This window comes from Schistocerca serialis, chromosome 11 (genome assembly GCF_023864345.2).
Source record: "Schistocerca serialis cubense isolate TAMUIC-IGC-003099 chromosome 11, iqSchSeri2.2, whole genome shotgun sequence".
Taxonomy (NCBI): domain Eukaryota; kingdom Metazoa; phylum Arthropoda; class Insecta; order Orthoptera; family Acrididae; genus Schistocerca; species Schistocerca serialis.
This window is the reverse complement of record NC_064648.1, coordinates 153,408,429-153,427,019: the sequence shown is the minus strand read 5'-3', so window position 1 is coordinate 153,427,019 and position 18,591 is coordinate 153,408,429. Positions and strand designations below refer to the sequence as shown.

The following is an 18,591-nucleotide window of genomic DNA, read 5'->3' as shown; positions in this document are numbered from 1 at the left end:
GTTGTTGTACTTCACGGATTTCAGCAGCAAAATGTAGTGATACAAGAGAGATAACTTTTATTAGTAAATCGAGGTATGCTTATAGTTCTTAGCTTCAGCTACCAGAAAAGTGATCTAAAGTTGGTGTAAAATAATATTACGTTACATAAACAGTGTGGCATAAATGTTTTTGGTGATTGTTTGAAAGATATCAAAGATAAATTTTGTTAGCAGACTGTGGCGAATTCTCAACAGCTGGCAAGAATGCTGGTGATTCATTGTTGACCTCCAATAATATCACGTTACCTCAGCAATGCAACATCAGTTTTGCTGTTGATTATTGTAACTGACATGCATGAATAACTAAACTCCAATTGTAGCAGAAGGTTCTATGAGTTACGTGAGTGCGGTTGTATTGTGCCAGTTGCCTACAGTGAGTTTAACTCTAAAAAATGTTTGCAAGAAGCATCCTGCTTGTGGGGTTGGCCAAGCAAATTATTCCCACAGAAGATGAAAATGCAGGTAAGTAATAAAATGATACTCCAAACATGAACTTAATTCTTACAACACAATGAAATTTTAAAATGCATGAATAATTTTAGTTCATATTTTTATTAAGGAAATGAATTTGAATCTCCAAGTGCATCAACGGGAAGCAGAGCACCTGCATCCACATCTACATATATACTCTGCAAATCACACTTAAGTGCCTAGCAGACATTTCATCGAATCACAATATTTCTCCATTATTCCACTCTCGAACAGGGCAGTAAATACGAACACCTATATGTTTGCATGTGAGCTCTTTTTTCCCTATGTAGGTCGGCGTCAACAAAATATTTTCGCATTCAGAGGAGAAAGTTGATAATAGCAATTTCTTGAGAAGATTTTGCTGCAGTGACAAACGCCTTTGTTCTAATGGTGTCCATCCCAAATCCTGTATCATATCTCTCCTCTATTTCGCGATAAAACAAAACGTACTGCTCTTTGTAGAAATGTCTCGATGTGCTCCGTCAGTTCTATCTGGTAAAAGATCCCAGATTGCCCAGCAGTACTCCAATAGCGGACGAACAAGTATACTGTAGATAGTCTCTTTAGTACTCTGTTACATTTTGTAAGTGTTCTGCCAATAAAACACAGACTTTGGGTTGACTTTTCCACAACTTTTTCTAAGTGTTTTTTCCAATTTAAATTCTTTGTAATTGTAATTCCTATGTATTTACACTCATGGTCATAAATTAAAGATAATGCTGATACATGGTGAAACAACGGTCTGGTGAGCGGTTTGCAGGTTTAAATCACCTCAGGGTATCACCATGTGGTGCATTTGACCTGTGGTCGTCGCACAGTGGCGCTGGCAGCAGTCCACATATGCAGAGGTGTGTTGGTGCAATACAGGGTACAGTGTAGCGAGTAAGTGTGCAGACGTTTTCAGAAGTGATAATGGTACTGTGTGTTGAAAATGGCTTAAAAAACCCATATTTATGACATAATGAGGGATCGAGCACGTCTGGTATGCTCTCGGTCGACGTATCGCTGCATGTCTTCAAACCCCTAGGACACTTCAGGAGCTCCGACAGGCACTGGTGCAAGAATGGGAGGCTATACCCCAGCAGCTGCTCGACCATCTGATCTAGAGTATACCAACCCATAGTGCGGTCTGTGCACGTATGCATGGTGATTATATCCCATACTAATGTCTGGGCACATGTGCAGGAAACAGTGGCGTTTCTTAGCACATGTGTTTCGGGACTTATAATCAATACCGAGGACTTACAGATCTGTGTCATGTGTGTTCTTTATGTGCCTATGCTATTAGCGCCAGTTTTGTGTAGTGCCAAGTTGTGTGGCACCACATTCTGCAATTATCCTTAATTTATGAACATGAGTGTAGTTCAATTTATGCCCTTTTTTATTTATTTATTTATTTATTTATTTATTTATTGTTCCGTGGGACCACATTAAGGAGAAGTCTCCATGGTCATGGAACGAGTCAATACATGAAATTATAACACGATTGTAGAAACAGATAAAATGAAATATAAGAAACATATTTGGGCGACAAGTCGTTAGTTTAAATAAAGAAAATCAATAATGTAACACTGGAACTTGCTTAATTTTTTAGCTCTTCCAGGAGCTCCTCGACAGAATAGAAGGAGTGTGCCATGAGGAAACTCTTCAGTTTAGACTTAAAAGTGTTTGGGCTACTGCTAAGATTTTTGAGTTCTTGTGGTAGCTTATTGAAAATGGATGCAGCAGAATTCTGCACTCCTTTCTGCACAAGAGTCAAGGAAGTGCATTCCACATGCAGATTTGATTTCTGCCTAGTATTAACTGAGTGAAAGCTGCTAACTCTTGGGAATAAGCTAATATTGCTAACAACAAACGACATTAAAGAAAATACATACTGTGAGGGCAATTTCAAAATTCCCAGACTATTGAATAGGGGTCGACAAGAGGTTTTCGAACTTACACCACACATAGCTCGAACAGCCCGTTTTTGAGCCAGAAATACCCTTTTGTATCAGAAGAATTACCCCAAAAAATAATACCATATGACATAAGCGTATGAAAATATGCGAAGTAGACTACTTTTCGTGTTGTAATGTCACTTATTTCAGATACTGTTCTAATGGTAAATAAAGCAGCATTTAGTTTTTGAACAAGATCCTGAACATGGGCTATCCACAACAGCTTACTATCTATCCGTACGCCTAGGAACTTGAACTGTTCCGTCTCGTTTATAACATGCCCATTCTGTCTGATTAAAATATCAGTTCTTGTTGAATTGTGAGCTAGAAACTGTAAAAACTGAGTCTTACTGTGATTTAGCATCAAATTATTTTCCACAAGCCACGAACTTATTTCATGAACTACATTATTTGATAATGTTTCAATATTACACACAAGATCCTTCACTACCAAGCTGGTGTCATCAGCAAACAGAAATATTTTTGAATCACCAGTAATACTAGAAGGCATATCATTTATATAAATAAGAAACAGCAGTGGCCCCAGCACCGACCCTTGGGGAACGCCCCATTTAACAGTGCCCCATTGGGACTGAACATCATTACCACTCTCAATATTGCGGAGGATTACCTTCTGCTTTCTGTTCTTAAAGTAGGAGGCGAACCAATTGTAAGCTACTCCCCTTACTCCATAATGTTCCAACTTGTGCAGTAATATTTTGTGGTCAACACAGTCAAAAGCCTTCGTTAAATCAAAGAAAACACCTAACGTTCGCAACTTTTTATTTAATCCGTCCAAAACCTCACAGAGAAAAGAGACTATAGCATTTTCAGTTGTTAAGCCATTTCTAAAACCAAACTGTACATTTGACAGCAAATTATGTGAATTTAAATGCTGCAGTAACCTTGTATATACAACCCTCTCGATAACTTTAGCAAACACCGATGGCATAGAAATGGGTCTATAATTGTCAACATTATCCCTGTCTCCCTTTTTATAAAGTGGCTTCACTACCGAGTACTTTAATCGGTCAGGAAACCGACCACTCCTAAAGGAAAAGTTACAGATATGGCTAAGTACTAGGCTAACATACATGGAACAATACTTCAGTATTCTGCTAGATACCCCGTCATATCCATGAGAGTTCTTGGTCTTTAGTGATTTAATTATTAACTTAATCTCCCTCTTGTCAGTATCATGGAGGAGCACTTCAGGTAACAGTCTCGGAACACTTTTTTCTAAGAGCGCTATATGATTCCCTGTTGGGACTAGGTTTCTATTTAGTTCACCTGCTATATTCAGAAAGTGATTATTAAATACTGTACATATATGCGACTTATCAGTAACACGGACATCCCCACTACGCACTGATTCTATATTCTCGACCTGTCTCTGCAGACCAACCACTTCCTTTACGACTGACCATATGGTTTTAATTTTATCCTGAGACTTAGCTATTCTGTCTGCATACCACATACTTTTTGCTTTCCTAATAACTTTTTTAAGCACCTTACAATACTGTTTGTAATGGGCTGCTGCATTTAGATTTTGACTGTTTCTAACGTTTTGATATAATTGCCACTTTGTTCTACAAGATATTCTTATCCCTTTAGTCAGCCACCCAGGCTGCCTGTTTGTGCTAGTACCCTGTTTTGAACGTTCTAATGGAAAGCAACTTTCAAAGAGCACGAGAAAAGTCTTGAGGAAAGCATTATATTTATCGTCTACTGTATCAGCACTATAAACATCTTGCCACTCTTGTTCCTTGATAAGGTTTACAAAAGTCTGTACAGCAACTGGATCAGCTTTCCTAAAAAGTTGGTAACTATATTTAACATGTGTTGCAGCACAAAAATCTTTTAGACTTAAAATTTGTGCATCATGATCTGAAAGGCAATTCACCTTTTTGCTAACAGAATGCCCTACTAGTAATGACGAATGAACAAAAATATTGTCTATGGTTGTTCTACTGTTCCCTTGCACTCTCGTTGGAAAGAATACGGTTTGCATAAGATTATATGAATTAAGGAGGTCTACCAGCATCCTTTTCCTTGCACAATCACTTATCCAATTAATATTGAAGTCACCACATATAACTAACTTTTTGTATTTCCTATAAAGTGAACCAAGAACCTCCTCTAGCTTTAGCAAAAATGTTGTGAAATCGGAGTCTGGGGATCTATAAATAACAACAGTAAGAAGTTTAGCTCCACTAAATTTAACCACACCTGCACAACATTCAAACACCTTTTCAGTACAGTACTTTGAAACATCAATTGACTCAAATGGGATACCGTTTTTCACATACATGGCTACTCCCCCACACCGCAAAGAGCTCCTAGAAAAGCTGCCAGCCAACCTGTATCCTGGTAAAAGAAGCCTCTGAATTATCTCCTTATTTAAGAAGTGTTCAGATATACCAATAATTTCAGATTCAACATCTATAAGAAGTTCACTAACTTTATCTCTAATACCTTGTATATTTTGATGAAATCTACTAATTCCCTCATTAATCGGATACCCAAGCTTTGTAGAAAGTGGTTTCTTTGTTAGAGAGACTTCCCTTAAGCAGGAATACCTATCAGCTGACTTCAATCTAAAAAAGGTACAGCTCTAACACCCACAACTACCGGAATTTTCCCATGAGTGATCCCACCAACCCCACCTATGCTGTCACCTATAAGCTTTGCCAACCTCCCCTTCCCATACCTGTTGAGGTGCAGGCCATGTCTAGTGAAACCCGTCCTGCTGATAGACTCCACCAACACCACTGAAATGTGACTCATGCCTTCTGTCATCAGCGCACCCCCAAGTCTCATGTTATTACGCCTGACGGCTGTATTAAGATGAGGCCGATCGTGACGCTGAAACAGTTCCACGAAATGCACATTCGTGTTGCCAGTCTGAGTGGCTATCTTTTCCAGGTCACCATCTATGTCATACTCCCCATCCCTATCAATACTATTGCCAGCCCCACCCACAATCACTACCTGATCCTCTTTAGCAAAATCCCTACATAACCCCCCTATGTTAAAAGTCACCTGAGCCAATCTTGCATTAGGCTTCACAATGCTGGTGACCTGGTACTCACTCCCCAGTACTTCCTGCAACTTCTGGCCCACACCTCTGCCATGAGAACTACGTAACAGCAGAACCTTCTTCTTTCTCTTAGACTTTGCAACTGTCCTAGCCACCGTAACTGCTGAGGTCTGCTGCATACTTCCTACATCTACAGCTACTAGAGATTCCTCTCCACTAGACTCTGACAGTTGGTCATATCTATTACAAACACCAATAGTAAAACTATCTGAAAATCTCCTTCTCCTAGGAGATCTCTTGCCAACAGCCAGCTCCCATTCCCCAACCCCCTTCTCCCTCCTCATCCTATCTAGCTCCTCCTGTGCGTTTTTCAGCTGCACCTGAAGGGCACAGATCTTACGCTCCTGCTCCTCTATCAACTTACTCTTGCTGCATAACCTGCAGTTTGTGATATTCGCTATTTTTGACTTAATTAAAACAGCAAATACGAGTAGTTAATACTTTCAGCCAGAAGGCAAATACTTGTTTGTAAATAATGATTAATGTATAATGAGGCGTCGCATGGCGACGGTGGAATTTTCTAAATAATGTAATTCGTCGTCTTTGGGCGGCAATATAAACAGAAAAATACGGATAGATATGCATCTTTCACTATTTTGTTCGCTGGAGAACAAATGAAGCCTTGAGCGCTAAAGAGACTTCTACTGTTTTTCTTGAGTAATACGGACGCAGATTTGTGGCAGTCTGATCTAATTTCTTACTAAATGTATATAAAAACGTGTTATGTCTAAGTTTGAGTGAAGTGTAAAGAACTGTTATAACTTACCGTGACGACGCACGAGCGACCCAAAGAAGACAATGGCTATTTAAAAGAGCGCTCAATGGACATTAAACAGACATAAAAATCTACTGTCATTGTAGTACTAAGCTTAAGGTACGATATATGTTTTAGTTATAATAAATACTTGTTTTGGGAATACTGAATCATTTAGCAGTGCTCATTCCTATTATCTCCTCAGTATTATTTTCATTTTAATTATGCATTTTGCTAAGATTACAGACACGGAGGTCAGCAGTCCAATGTGTGTGTTACATTGATAAAAAGAAAACTGTTTTATTGTCTTCTTGCATCAGCTTTAATATTGAATTTCCCTTTGTGTGATGTTACAGTTGTTTTTGCGCCCTTAAGAACTTTCTGGTCCCTTAGGAAATTGTTTTGTCATAACAATAACTTCACAACCGGGTATGATCGTATCTACGACCATGAAGTAATTAGAAAGACGATAATGCGATTTCTTAATCAATAGCACGCTAGTTGTGACTGCCTCAAGCCACGCGAAACTGCAAGTAAAAACTAATCACATCTCATAATGCAATATTTTATGACAATGGTCAATCCATGATTCTTACGCCAATTGTGATTGATAAAACAGTAAGCTAAATCTCAATTTCCAACTTTCCATTGAATAACAACATCACTTTTATTTGGTAACATCACAAGTTCCAGGAGAGGATCTCACCAGAATGCCCACTGGCTTCCCCACTGCATTCCCCCCAGTGAAAATACTTCGAACAAGTCTCACACCGCAATCCACTACTCACAAACCTACGGAAAAGCCCACACTTCTCACTCATGGTAAAATTTTACAGTTATTGAAACAAGAAAACAACTTTATCTAAGTTCCGCTACTACAACAAGAAGATGTTAAAAACTGTCTACAATAATCACAAACTTGCTCTATACTACAGTAACTACTATTATTGACAGTATTAATCAACAACAAATGAGAATATAACAAAATACTAACAAAGAATGAAAATCAAACGTCTAATGACAGTAACGAAACTGAAAGCAGTTCGCAAAAATTTCTTCTGAAGTTATTTCACCAGAAAACACCACGATTAGTGTAATCGAAGTTTAATGGATTCCTTTTAGTGCTCATCTGGATGACCTCCCACTTTTCATTATTTAGGATCAATTTCCAATATTCGAACCATTCAGCTATCATTTCTAAATCGTTTTGCCATTTGTTTTGATCTTCGCTCAGGCTCATGAACTAACTGCTCAAAATAATTTTCAGAGAATGTGTTTAGCACAATTTCAGATGATGTTTTATGCGTACCTTGGGATTTAATCCTCGAGCTGGCGCGCGGCTGTGTATGATGTGTGCCGACCAAAAATAAAATGTCTTTGTGCGGTTCCATTTCTGTTTCACAACTGCAAACCTATACCTAGTCCTTCAGTATTGCTTCAGGTAACACAGCAATAAATTGTGTTATCATACGTCCAAGTGAGCACCAGTGATATTAAATACAAAGCGAGCTAGACGAGAAAAAATTTACAATCAGTTCAAATGACTCCAGTTACGAACTAGCAACATAATCCCACATTGAGGCAGGTGTCTATGAGATAATTAGTGATCGAATAAGCAGCTGACCGAGATCTGATGCAACTGCACTGCTTAATGCATCAAATGCGTCATTACTGTTTCTTTAACACCTATCCTTGGGGCAACAGAGAGTTATAGAGAAAAGTTATTTCATTATTGTTTAATAAAACAGTAGTTTAGCTCATATTATGCAAGTTTATTACTCCTTGTTTAAATGAACTAAGGTTAAACTGTGATTTTGATCATACATGACTTACTTTGGTAATATAAGGTAACCTATTCTTTTCATTTGTACAAGGAGACCGCCCCCCCCCCTACTCGTGTTATGAGAAACGGCTCGCCTGCTCGAGCGTTAAATACGTATTTTTGCCAACATATCGAGAAGTACCATCAACTATAGTTGCACGAGTAGATTACGTGTTTGAAATTAAACAAGTTTTGTTTGAACCCTTCAGCAATTATATTATCTGAGTTGTGAGGTCGATAAAAGAATGCAGATGATGCAAGCAGAGTACATGATGAAGTTCCCACACAGTCAGTAGTACAAGATAAACCAAAGCAGAAACTGTATGAGATGAGCCTCTCTGGAAGTGCTTTTAGTGAAATGGTTAAACATAGTTGAGAAGAGATTGAGTTTGACTTTGATTGTATCTTATGAAGCAGGTTCCAGTGATACATGCAGTATAGATAACACGATTGCAGAAATCAATATTCTAAGAGGGACTAACAGCGCTAAAATGTCAAGAAGGAACACAAATGATCCCAAAAGATGGAAGAAGAATATAATTAAAAAAATATAAAATTTAATCTAAGAAGCCAAAGCCAGTTAATTGTTAAACATGTAGATACAAATGCAACAAAAATTTTTCTGATGAAAAGAGGTTCTCCTTTCGTAGAAGCTTCTGAGTTTAAGAATATCCAATGCAGAAAGATTTTATGCCTGGTAACACAGTGAGTCTAACCCCAGCTCAAAGACGAAATACTGATCACCAACTGAAACAACGTAAAGACTCTGTAGTTTACTATGTAAATAAAGACAAAAAACTCAGGTTCTGTAAGAACTTCTTAATTAAAACTTTATGTATTTTGGCAGATTTCATTGACACTGCATACAAAGGGGAAGCTGAGAGTGGCTTTCATAATAAGTGATAAGAGAGGAAAAACAATTCACCATAATAAAACTAAACCAAATAATGTGCAGAGAGTTACAGAACACACAGAAAAGTTTCCTACAATGGAGTCTCACTACTCGAGGAAATCCAGAAAATGACTTCGCATAGACTGCAAACTAATTACATATATCTAAAATGTACAGTCTCTGCAAGGAAGATTGTATGGATTTCAAACCAGTCAGTAAAAAAACTTATAGAGAATATCTTGTTAGAATGATAATCTGACCTACAAACCTAAAAAGATCAATGTCAAAAATGTATGAGTTAGGAAGGAAAGAAAGCATTAGAAACTCAGTACAATGAGCATTTGCAAGGAAAAATGAATGCAGCAAGCAAAAGCTGATGATAAAGAATAATGTAAACCAGACAAGACATTGATGTGTTCTACATATGATTTAAAATCTGTCTTGGAAATTCCTTCAATTCTAGATCAGATCTACTATAGTCTGAAAATCTATGCATACAGTTACACTATCTATGAACTTTCTGTTCCAAATGGTGTATTCTGTTATGCTTGGGCTGAGTTAAATGGAAGAAGAGGTAGCTCAGAAAGCGGTACCTATTTCATGAAATACATTAAACACATTTGATAAATTATAAAACACATTTCCTTCTTCTCTCACACTTATGGAGGTCTGAATGGGAATCAAAACATAGCTGCATTTTTAATGCTGGCAACAAATTTTGACATTATTGAACACAAGTTACTTGAATCCCATCACACATTCACGGAAGTGGACAGCACGCATAATGCAATAGAATGTGTGAGGAAACATGTACCTGTTTATGCCCTTCAGGATTGGCCAAACGTATTCGTACTAGGAAGATTGAAAAGGGTTTGAAACAAGAAAGGTTCACCTTATGCAGCATACGAATTGAAGGCTGCAGAATTCAAGGGTTTAGGTAAACTTTCTGCATCTATAATTAAAAACAGAAGTACTGAGAGTCCAGGAAATAAAATTAACTGGATAAAAGTGAAATGTTTTCGCTACCAGAAATGCAAGCCAGGAGTGATGGAGTGGAGATACAATCACTCATCAGAGTATAAGTAAATACATATATTTGACAAAAGACATACTTTAAACATAAAAAGTATTGTCTTACAAGATCTTCATTCTAAGATTCTGATAATAAGTGGAAAGGAAAAGAAATGCCTGATACAGTGATGCAAAAAGGGAATTCCACACTTGGTATATGTCTCATCCTATTTCAACTGCAGCCACCAACACAGGACCTGAACCTGGTGTAGAAGACAGTGACAGTAGTGACATGGATATATAAACTAGTGGAGGAAAAAATAACTTCTTCAGTTTAGTGATATAATAAAATGACTGGTTTTACTGAAATAATTTGAATGTTTGCCAGAAGATATATGTGTTCTGTTAATTATTAACAAAAAATTATCCATTAACTGGTTAGTTATACATTAATCTTTACTACAAAATATCATTAGTTAATTGTTGCAATGGAACAATCCCTGTGATGACACAATTACTTGTTGCTTAAAAATAAACTAAACATTCTGTTTTGCCAATACTTCCTAAAATGTAGCTGATGGGTTTGTCGAGAAAACCCACAGTTTGGAGGTCATTACTTCTGTTTGTCATACAAAGCACAAAATTTGATTCAAGACAAAACTCAAAGAAGACGGAGAATCTTCAGGGATGTAGAATGAATCAAATTTATTTATGGTCTATAGAAGACACAAATAAACACAGAGATTGGATATGGAAGAAGAGTTGGAACAAAGATATTGTTGAAAGCAAAAGAAGTTAATAGTTGATGATTTAGTAGTGTATGTGCTCTGAAGGTCACACAAATAAATAATATAAAATAACGAAGCTGTAATATTTATGTTAGCTGTTTTCATTAACACATTTCTATTTAACATGTTTGTTTGCGTGGCCATCCTCTGCAACAAGTACAGAAATATTAGTTTTGTAAATAAAACCGCCTTTCCTTGCTGCAACTATAGTTATTTTCTCCCAGACAAGTCTCAACTTTTTTTACTGTATGTTATCTTCAGTGGGGTCTAGTATGACATAGTTTTGTTCATATATATGTTATTTTTAGATTGTACTAATAGACAAAAATAAGATAACACTCCAAAAGAGGATTATTATCATAATAATAATACCACACTACATATTTTCATTCACTTGTCGATGAACCCCTCCACAGAACATTTAAAGCAAAACGCGTATCAATTGATCACTTTATTTGCACATTACATCTCATATACAATCAAATGATTGGGATGTAGGTGACTCATCGAAGAGTAATTTACTGCTGTTTTATAATTTTAAGCACCACAAAATGATTTAATACAGTCATGTTGAAAATAAAGTACAATTAAGAATAAATATTTACTCAAAGTACTTTTTCTAGCATGAAATAGAATAACGTTAAACATCAGGAACAATTACTTGTGATAAGTAGTCATAAATTCTTCTATACTGTAATAATATTCACTTGCTAGGTACCTGTTTAGCCCAAACTCTTCTGGTTCAAGATTTTTAAATTTTTCATGTCATTCTCAAAAAGTTGTGGGTTAGTTTTCGAAAACTTAATTGTCTCACAGATATAGAGGCCAGGAACAGTCGTAAGATAAAGAGCCTTGAACATAGGTCTGTATGATTGTGTTTTTTCTTCACCTGCCATGGTTGTAATGATTTTTTCTGTAGCCTAAAGTCTCTCTGTAAGTTTGTTTTCTTTGGACCCCAAAAAAATTATACCATATCTAATCATAGACACAAAATGTGCATGACATACAATTATTTCGACTGGAGTTTCTATTAAACAACTTATAACATTCATTGAAAATATTATACTATGTAGCCAGCGTCACATGGCATCTACATGGTCTGACCATGACAAATTCTTATTCAGGGATACACGCAGAAATTTGGTACAGTTTCTTGTGGCAAGGTGATTGTCCTCATACGTTTCAAGTATATCCTTTAGAGCTTGTTTTGTGACAAAGTGAATGATTGGTGTCTTTGTTAGGTATATTTTCAGACCATTATTTCTCACCCAAGTCTTGATTTCGTCAAGAGTCTGCTGAAGATAGCTAATTAAATTTTCAAGTTTCTTGCAATGAACTATCACTGTCAAGTCATCTGCGTAAAGAATCATGTCTGAATTTGTGTTAGTCAGCATGTCATTTATAGAATACAAGAACAGTACTGCCCCAATGATAGGTTATTGTGGCACACCTTGTTCTGCCTTTTTTTCAAAACTTGAGAAGAATCTCTTACGATTCTCTTCTATTGCTACTCTCTGTTTGCTTTTTAATAGATAAGATGACATCCAACTCTGAGAATTTTCACCAAAACCATATGGTTGTAGCTTATGAAGTAGTAGTCTGTGGTGTATTACGTCAAAGGCTTTAATTTTTGTAATAAGTTCTTTGATGGCTTCCACAGTGCAGCATCCTCTTTGGAAACTATGCTGATAATTCTGGATAATATTTTGCAGATTATTATAGTTAACTATCTGGTTACATGCTACTCTTTCAGATATTTTGGAAAGTATTGATAAGTATTAGATTGGTCGAGAATTACCCACTTCATTGTGCTAGCCTTTTTTATAAATGGGTCGTATTTCAGCATACTTCAATCTGCTGGTAAAATATCCATCCTCGAAATATTGACTGATTGTGAAGGACAGAAGGTATGCAATACTACAAGTGACTGCCTTTATTATTTTTGTAGAAATTTCATCCCAGCCAACAGAATTAATATACTTAAATGACTTTATGGCATCAACTATTTCAGAGTAGGATATATGAATGAATTTGAATTCAGTGCAGTTAAATAAAGTGGAAAAAGGACACACATTGGAGGTAGAAGTGCATCAGTTTTACATGGATTTGTGAAGTGGCGGTTAAAAGCTTCACAGAACTGTGTGGGGTCTGGAACAGTTTCATCTGCAAATACTAGTTCAAGTTTTGTTTGTCTGTCTCTTTTGATGCCCATTTCATTCTTTACAATGGTCCATACTGCCTTAGACTTATTTTTAGCATTCAGAATGTACTTATTATTTGTCAGTTTTTGGTTTGTCTGACTACTTAATCATTTTTTTTATTTTGCATAATTTTTATATTACAAAATTAAGAATTGTACGTTTGATTGACTTTTGCTTTCATATGAAGTTCTCTTTTCCTCATGCTTGAAATCTGAATACCCTGTGTTATCCATGAACCCTTCTTAGATCTGTCAGTTTTTATGATTAGAATACGAAAGCATTCATTGAACAACATCAACGGGCCTTCAAAAAGCTAATGAAATTCTCTTTTACTGAGGACTGAGTAGTAAACGGTCACGAGATGAGGCAGATTTTATTGCGAAGCATTTCCTTATTTCCTTGTCTAAAATTTCTGACTTTCCTATTTGTGTCCTTTGTGATAACACAAGGTAATAGCAGTAATGAAGCACTGTTGTCTGAGATACCTAAGTTTACTACACATTTTTCTGTTACTCTGTAATTTAAGCTACTATAAAGGATGCAGATTAAGCAGTTGCCCTTGTCATTTCTACAAAAAAAGACCATTTGTGGACATCAGCTCCTTCATCTCAAAGGCAAATTTGTCATTTTTTCTCATGTCTATATTAAAATGAGCACAAACAACAATTTTTTACACAACTTTTCAGTTTTTAGTTGGTGAAGCAAATTTTCAATTTTGACCAGAAAACTACAGGAGAGTTAATGATCAGGGGTACGATAAGTGCTGACTATCAGCATGTTATACTCCTTACGTTCTATACAGCAGCTCTCAAATGTACATTCTTCAATTAAATTGTTGTAATTTTGACTAATTCAGTATTTCACTGATGAATGAACCAGAATACATGAGCTACCCATTGTCTCTACAGATGCTAGCTGCTACTTCGTAATCTGTAAGTTTGTTCAATAAATATTTTCATTTCTAAGCCTATGTTCTCTTAAGCAAATAACCTTTACAAAGCATTTTGTTCACTCTAGAAATATTTCTAAGTCATGAAGGTGACTCACGAGATTACTTGATAATCCTCCAATATTTAAATTCATTATAAGATTATTATTTGCTATTCTGGATGTGACATTATTAAAATTATCTATTCTAAGATGACCATGCACAACGTTTTGTAGGTTACTTATCTTAGTGTTTCTTTCATCGCAGTTTCTATTAAAAAATCCTTAACATTCCATGGTGTTGAAATTTTTCTCTTGTTATGGGGATGAGTGGTTCTTATTGCTTCTTCTGCTGTTGTTTCTTCTGCTGATGTTGTTGGTTCTTCTGTCTCTGTTGCTTGTTCCCATGTTGCTTATTCTTGTGATGATAATGGTCATGATTGTGGAAATGCTGGTGGTGCTGCCACTGGTGACAGGGCCTCTGTTATTGTCACAGATGGTGGTGGTTGCGTTGTCCATTGAGATGATGTTGCTGCATCCATAGGTCCTGCCACTTCTGAAGAGGATTGTTTTGCTTCAGTTGATGTGGGTTTCTCTGCTACCCAGTAGGGTAGCTGAGAGCACTATCCTGCTCCTTCCTGGACTTGGGTAGGCGCGCCACCCCTAGATCGAATCCTCCTGGCGGATTAATAACGAGGGCCAGAGTGCTGGCCAGTCTGGATGTGGTTTTAGGCGGTTTTCCACGTCCTACTAGGTGAATACTGGGCTGGTCCTCACGTTCAGCCTCAGTTCCACGACTCACAGACATCTGCAACACATTCGCACTCTTTCATGCTTTACACTAGACGCAGACAGCTGGGGTACACTAATTCCATCCCGGGAGGGATATGGGGTGGTAGCAGGAAGGGCATTAGGCCACTGCTTAAAATTAACCTTGCCAAATATGTACTTAACCCTGCTGACCCTGCGCTGTGGGACGCAGGCAGTAGAAAAAGAAGAAGATGTGGGTTTTTCTGCTCCTGGTTTCTGATATAAATAGTATTTTTTCTGTAATGTCTGATGGTTTAACTGTTGTAGTTGGTGGTGATAGCTGTACTGTCATTTGTTGCTGGCTTGGTAACCTTGGTTCTGCTGTTCCCGTCGACATTTCAATATTTTTGTAGCTGAGAAGTCTCTTTCCCTTTCCGTTTAAGTGCATTCCATTCTGGTGAAACTGTCTGTACCTAGCTGGTTAACAGGTAAAAATTAGCGTTTTCATACATATAGAGATATAAACGCCATGAATATACTTTAGTTTTCAACATATACATCTTTATGTTGAAAACATTTAGGTAAACAAACCAAACCGGAGGAAACAGTGTGAAGGAAAAACCTCAGAATTTAAAAATGTGCTTATGTTTCGGAATTGAAGCGGTAGTGCTATTTCCAGACCACATGAGAGGAAACGCAGATGCCAATAAGTTGTAAATAGTTGCCTATTTTAATAAAAAAGTGACATGAACTCTTTGATATAATCCAAAAATAACACATATCAAAACAAAAATGTATCGCTCTAGATCCCACTAAAGACTGCAGGTCAGGAATAAAATCCACATGTACTTAGAGACATTTATTTGCTTGGATTACAGTCGGAAGAACAGCTCTAAAAAAATAGGATAACCATCAAAATCAGCTCTCCTTCCAAGGAATAAACAATGCACTTTACTGGTTGATATCTCTTTTCACACAGCCCCTCTCCCTTACAGTGCAGAGCACCTGGGCTGTAGGGGTACTTGGATTTGACTTGTCGTCCAGATCTTGTGCGGATAACTGGTTGTTGTGTGGGTATGAGCACGGGTGCGACCAGTTGTTCTGTAGTCCTCTGGCATCTTGGTGTTGTCTCTCCAGTTTAACTGGGTGTAGGCTCGCCTGACCCTCGATCATCCTGAACTTGAGGAGTGCTTTCATGCTTCGGTGACGATAAGGTCCATGCTGGTTTCTTTCTTTCAATGGATACCCTGAAAGTTTTTCATTTTGAGAGATGTCTATGGCATGGGCATTACATCGCTGTACTTACTAGGGCCCAGTAGAAGGAGGTTGTAGGGGTGCCTGTATGGTGTCTGTGTGCAACATGATGTGCGAGCAATCCGCCAACACTTTGTGCACAAAGACTGGATGTTCACCATGGCAGGACGCCTTTGGCTCTCTCATCCTTGCCACATGGTCACGAATGCTCTGTACCTGCAGTGGCTGTAGTGGTGCCGTTGTGAGATAGTCTGCAGCAATTCTCAAGGGTTCTCTGTGAATCATCTCCACCACTGACGCGTCTATATCCACCTTATACACAGTCTGAAAACCTAAAAATACCAGTGGTAGCGCCTCTGTCCAACGTTCTCGGTGACACATGAGGGCCGCCTTCAGTGTTCTGTGCCACCTTTCCACCATCTCGTTGCTTGCTGTGTGATAACTGGTTGCGTGGTGATGTTGGAATCCACACAGTCTAGCCAGTTCATTGAAAAGACTAGACTGGAATTGTTGACGCTGATCTGTTGTAATATATAGGGGGCATCCGAAACGTGCCCATCTTGTGCATCTGTCTACTGCTGTGAGCAAGTATTCATACCCCTGAAGGTGGAAGTGGATCCACTATGTCGAGATGAACGTGAACAAACCTTGCTGGCGAAGCTGCAAAATTTCCGACCTCTGCCGTCCTACTTCACAACGCTGGCGTTGCAGGCATGAACGACTCCAATTCCTGGCAGCCTTATGAGTCAATGGCCACACAAACAGCTCAGTTAGCAATTTGATAGTGATGTTTGTACCTGGGTGTACTAAGTTGTGGACACAGTCAAAAGCCACTTTGCAGAATCGCTGCCTAATGTAGGCTGTGGTCTCTGTTTTGATACATTCCACCATATTTTGATTTTGCTTCCTTGAATTTATATTTGTTCCAGTCGCTACCCTGTTAGTAAGTCTTGCAACTCTTGATCCCTCTCTTGTACTGTGGCGAGGTCGTCGCAATTTGAGATGCCGACTGTGCTGCATACTTGAGAAAAATAATCGGCGATTATGTGCTCTGCGTCTCTAATTTGCTGTATGTCTGTAGTGAATTGGCTGTCGAACTCTATGTGTTGGAACTCCCCTGTCGAACATTTGTCGCTGATGTTGTGGAATGCTGATATGATAGGTTTATGATCCATGGAAATTGTCACTAGTTGGGCTTCAATGTAAGGGCATATATGTCTCACACTCTCATATACTGTCAATAACTCCCTATTGTATGCACTCCATTTTGTCTGTCTGTGCTGTAGCTTATTCGTCAAAAAACTCAAAGGCTGCCAATGTCCATTCACTTCTTGGTGTAGTGGTGCTCCAATTGCGGCATGGCTGGCGCCGACCACAATATTCAATGATGCAGCTGGGACAGCGTGGGCAAGCAATGCTGCTTCCTCAAGGCTGGTTTGTAATTGGCTGAAAGCTTTATGAATTTCTGATGCCCATTGTAATATTTGATTGCCCTTGATATTCTTACCCGCAACTGCATCCATTGATGGTACCTGGGTGGCAGCTGTTACCGGCAAATGACAGTGGTAAAAATTTACCATGCCTAAATATCGTCTAAGTTGTTTATAGTCCGTTGGCTTTGGTAGATTACACAATGTGGTAAGCTTTTCAGGCTAAGGTCGGAATCCCATCAGCCAAGACTTTTCGACGTAGGAAAGTTACCTCAGGTTTGTACACGACGCACTTGTCTTCATTTAGTACCACTCTATAGTTGCACAACCTCTGTTGCATTTCACGTATATACTTGTCATTAACTTGTGCATCAGCTCAATATGTTAATATGTCATATAGGCCGAAATACGTGAAGCAAAATGGCAAGCCTTGTAACATCTCTTCAATGAATTTCCGCCAGGTTTGGGCTGTACTTTTAAGACCAAATGGCATAAACAAAAAATCAAACAGGCTGAACACTGAGCACCAGACAGAGAATAAGTAAATTGTTGGATATTACGTATCAGTACTTATCCGGGGCTGTTCTTGCGTTCAGCCAACAGTAAGCGTCCCAGGGGCGCCATGTGTCGTCAAATGGGTCAAATGGCTCTGTGCACTATGGGACTCAACTGCTGAGGTCATTAGTCCCCTAGAACTTAGAACTAGTTAAACCTAACTAACCTAAGGACATCACACACATCCATGCCCGAGGCAGGATTCGAACCTGCGACCGTAGCGGTCTCGCGGTTCCAGACTGCAGCGCCAGAACCGCGCGGCCAATTCGGCCGGCCCATGTGTCGTCCTCTTTGCGCACTAGGTGCAACGGGGATGACCATAGGCTGTCTGAGCTTCGTATAACACGAGGCAGAACATATCCTCAAATATCGCTTTAACTCAGTTTGTCTTTCTGGAGCTATACTATGGACGCGTTGTGTAACCAATGGACCTGGTTCATGCATATATAATGCACTGTATAATGCTTAACACTGCTTGGCTGCACCGAAGTATGTGGGATCGACTGTTTTACTTGCATCAGTAATTACGCCTATAACGTTGTCCACAGAGGTTCTCTGAATTACCTTCACCCTGTCACATTGTGTCCCACTTATAAGGCAGGCATTTGCCAAATCTACAGCCAGTGGAAAATGCGACAGAAAATCAGCACCTAATAT

The 18,591-nt window shown here is 38.3% G+C and overlaps 1 protein-coding gene across 1 annotated transcript in view; it reads left to right on the top strand.

Moving 5' to 3' along the window:
* Positions 1 to 431: 431 nt before the first annotated feature.
* Positions 432 to 18,591, top strand: part of LOC126426566 (uncharacterized) — an 85,721-nt gene continuing 67,561 nt past the window's right edge. The window contains exon 1 of the mRNA XM_050088465.1: positions 432 to 501. Coding sequence (XP_049944422.1) covers positions 432 to 501 — 70 coding nt within the window. The remainder of the gene's footprint in view (positions 502 to 18,591) is intronic.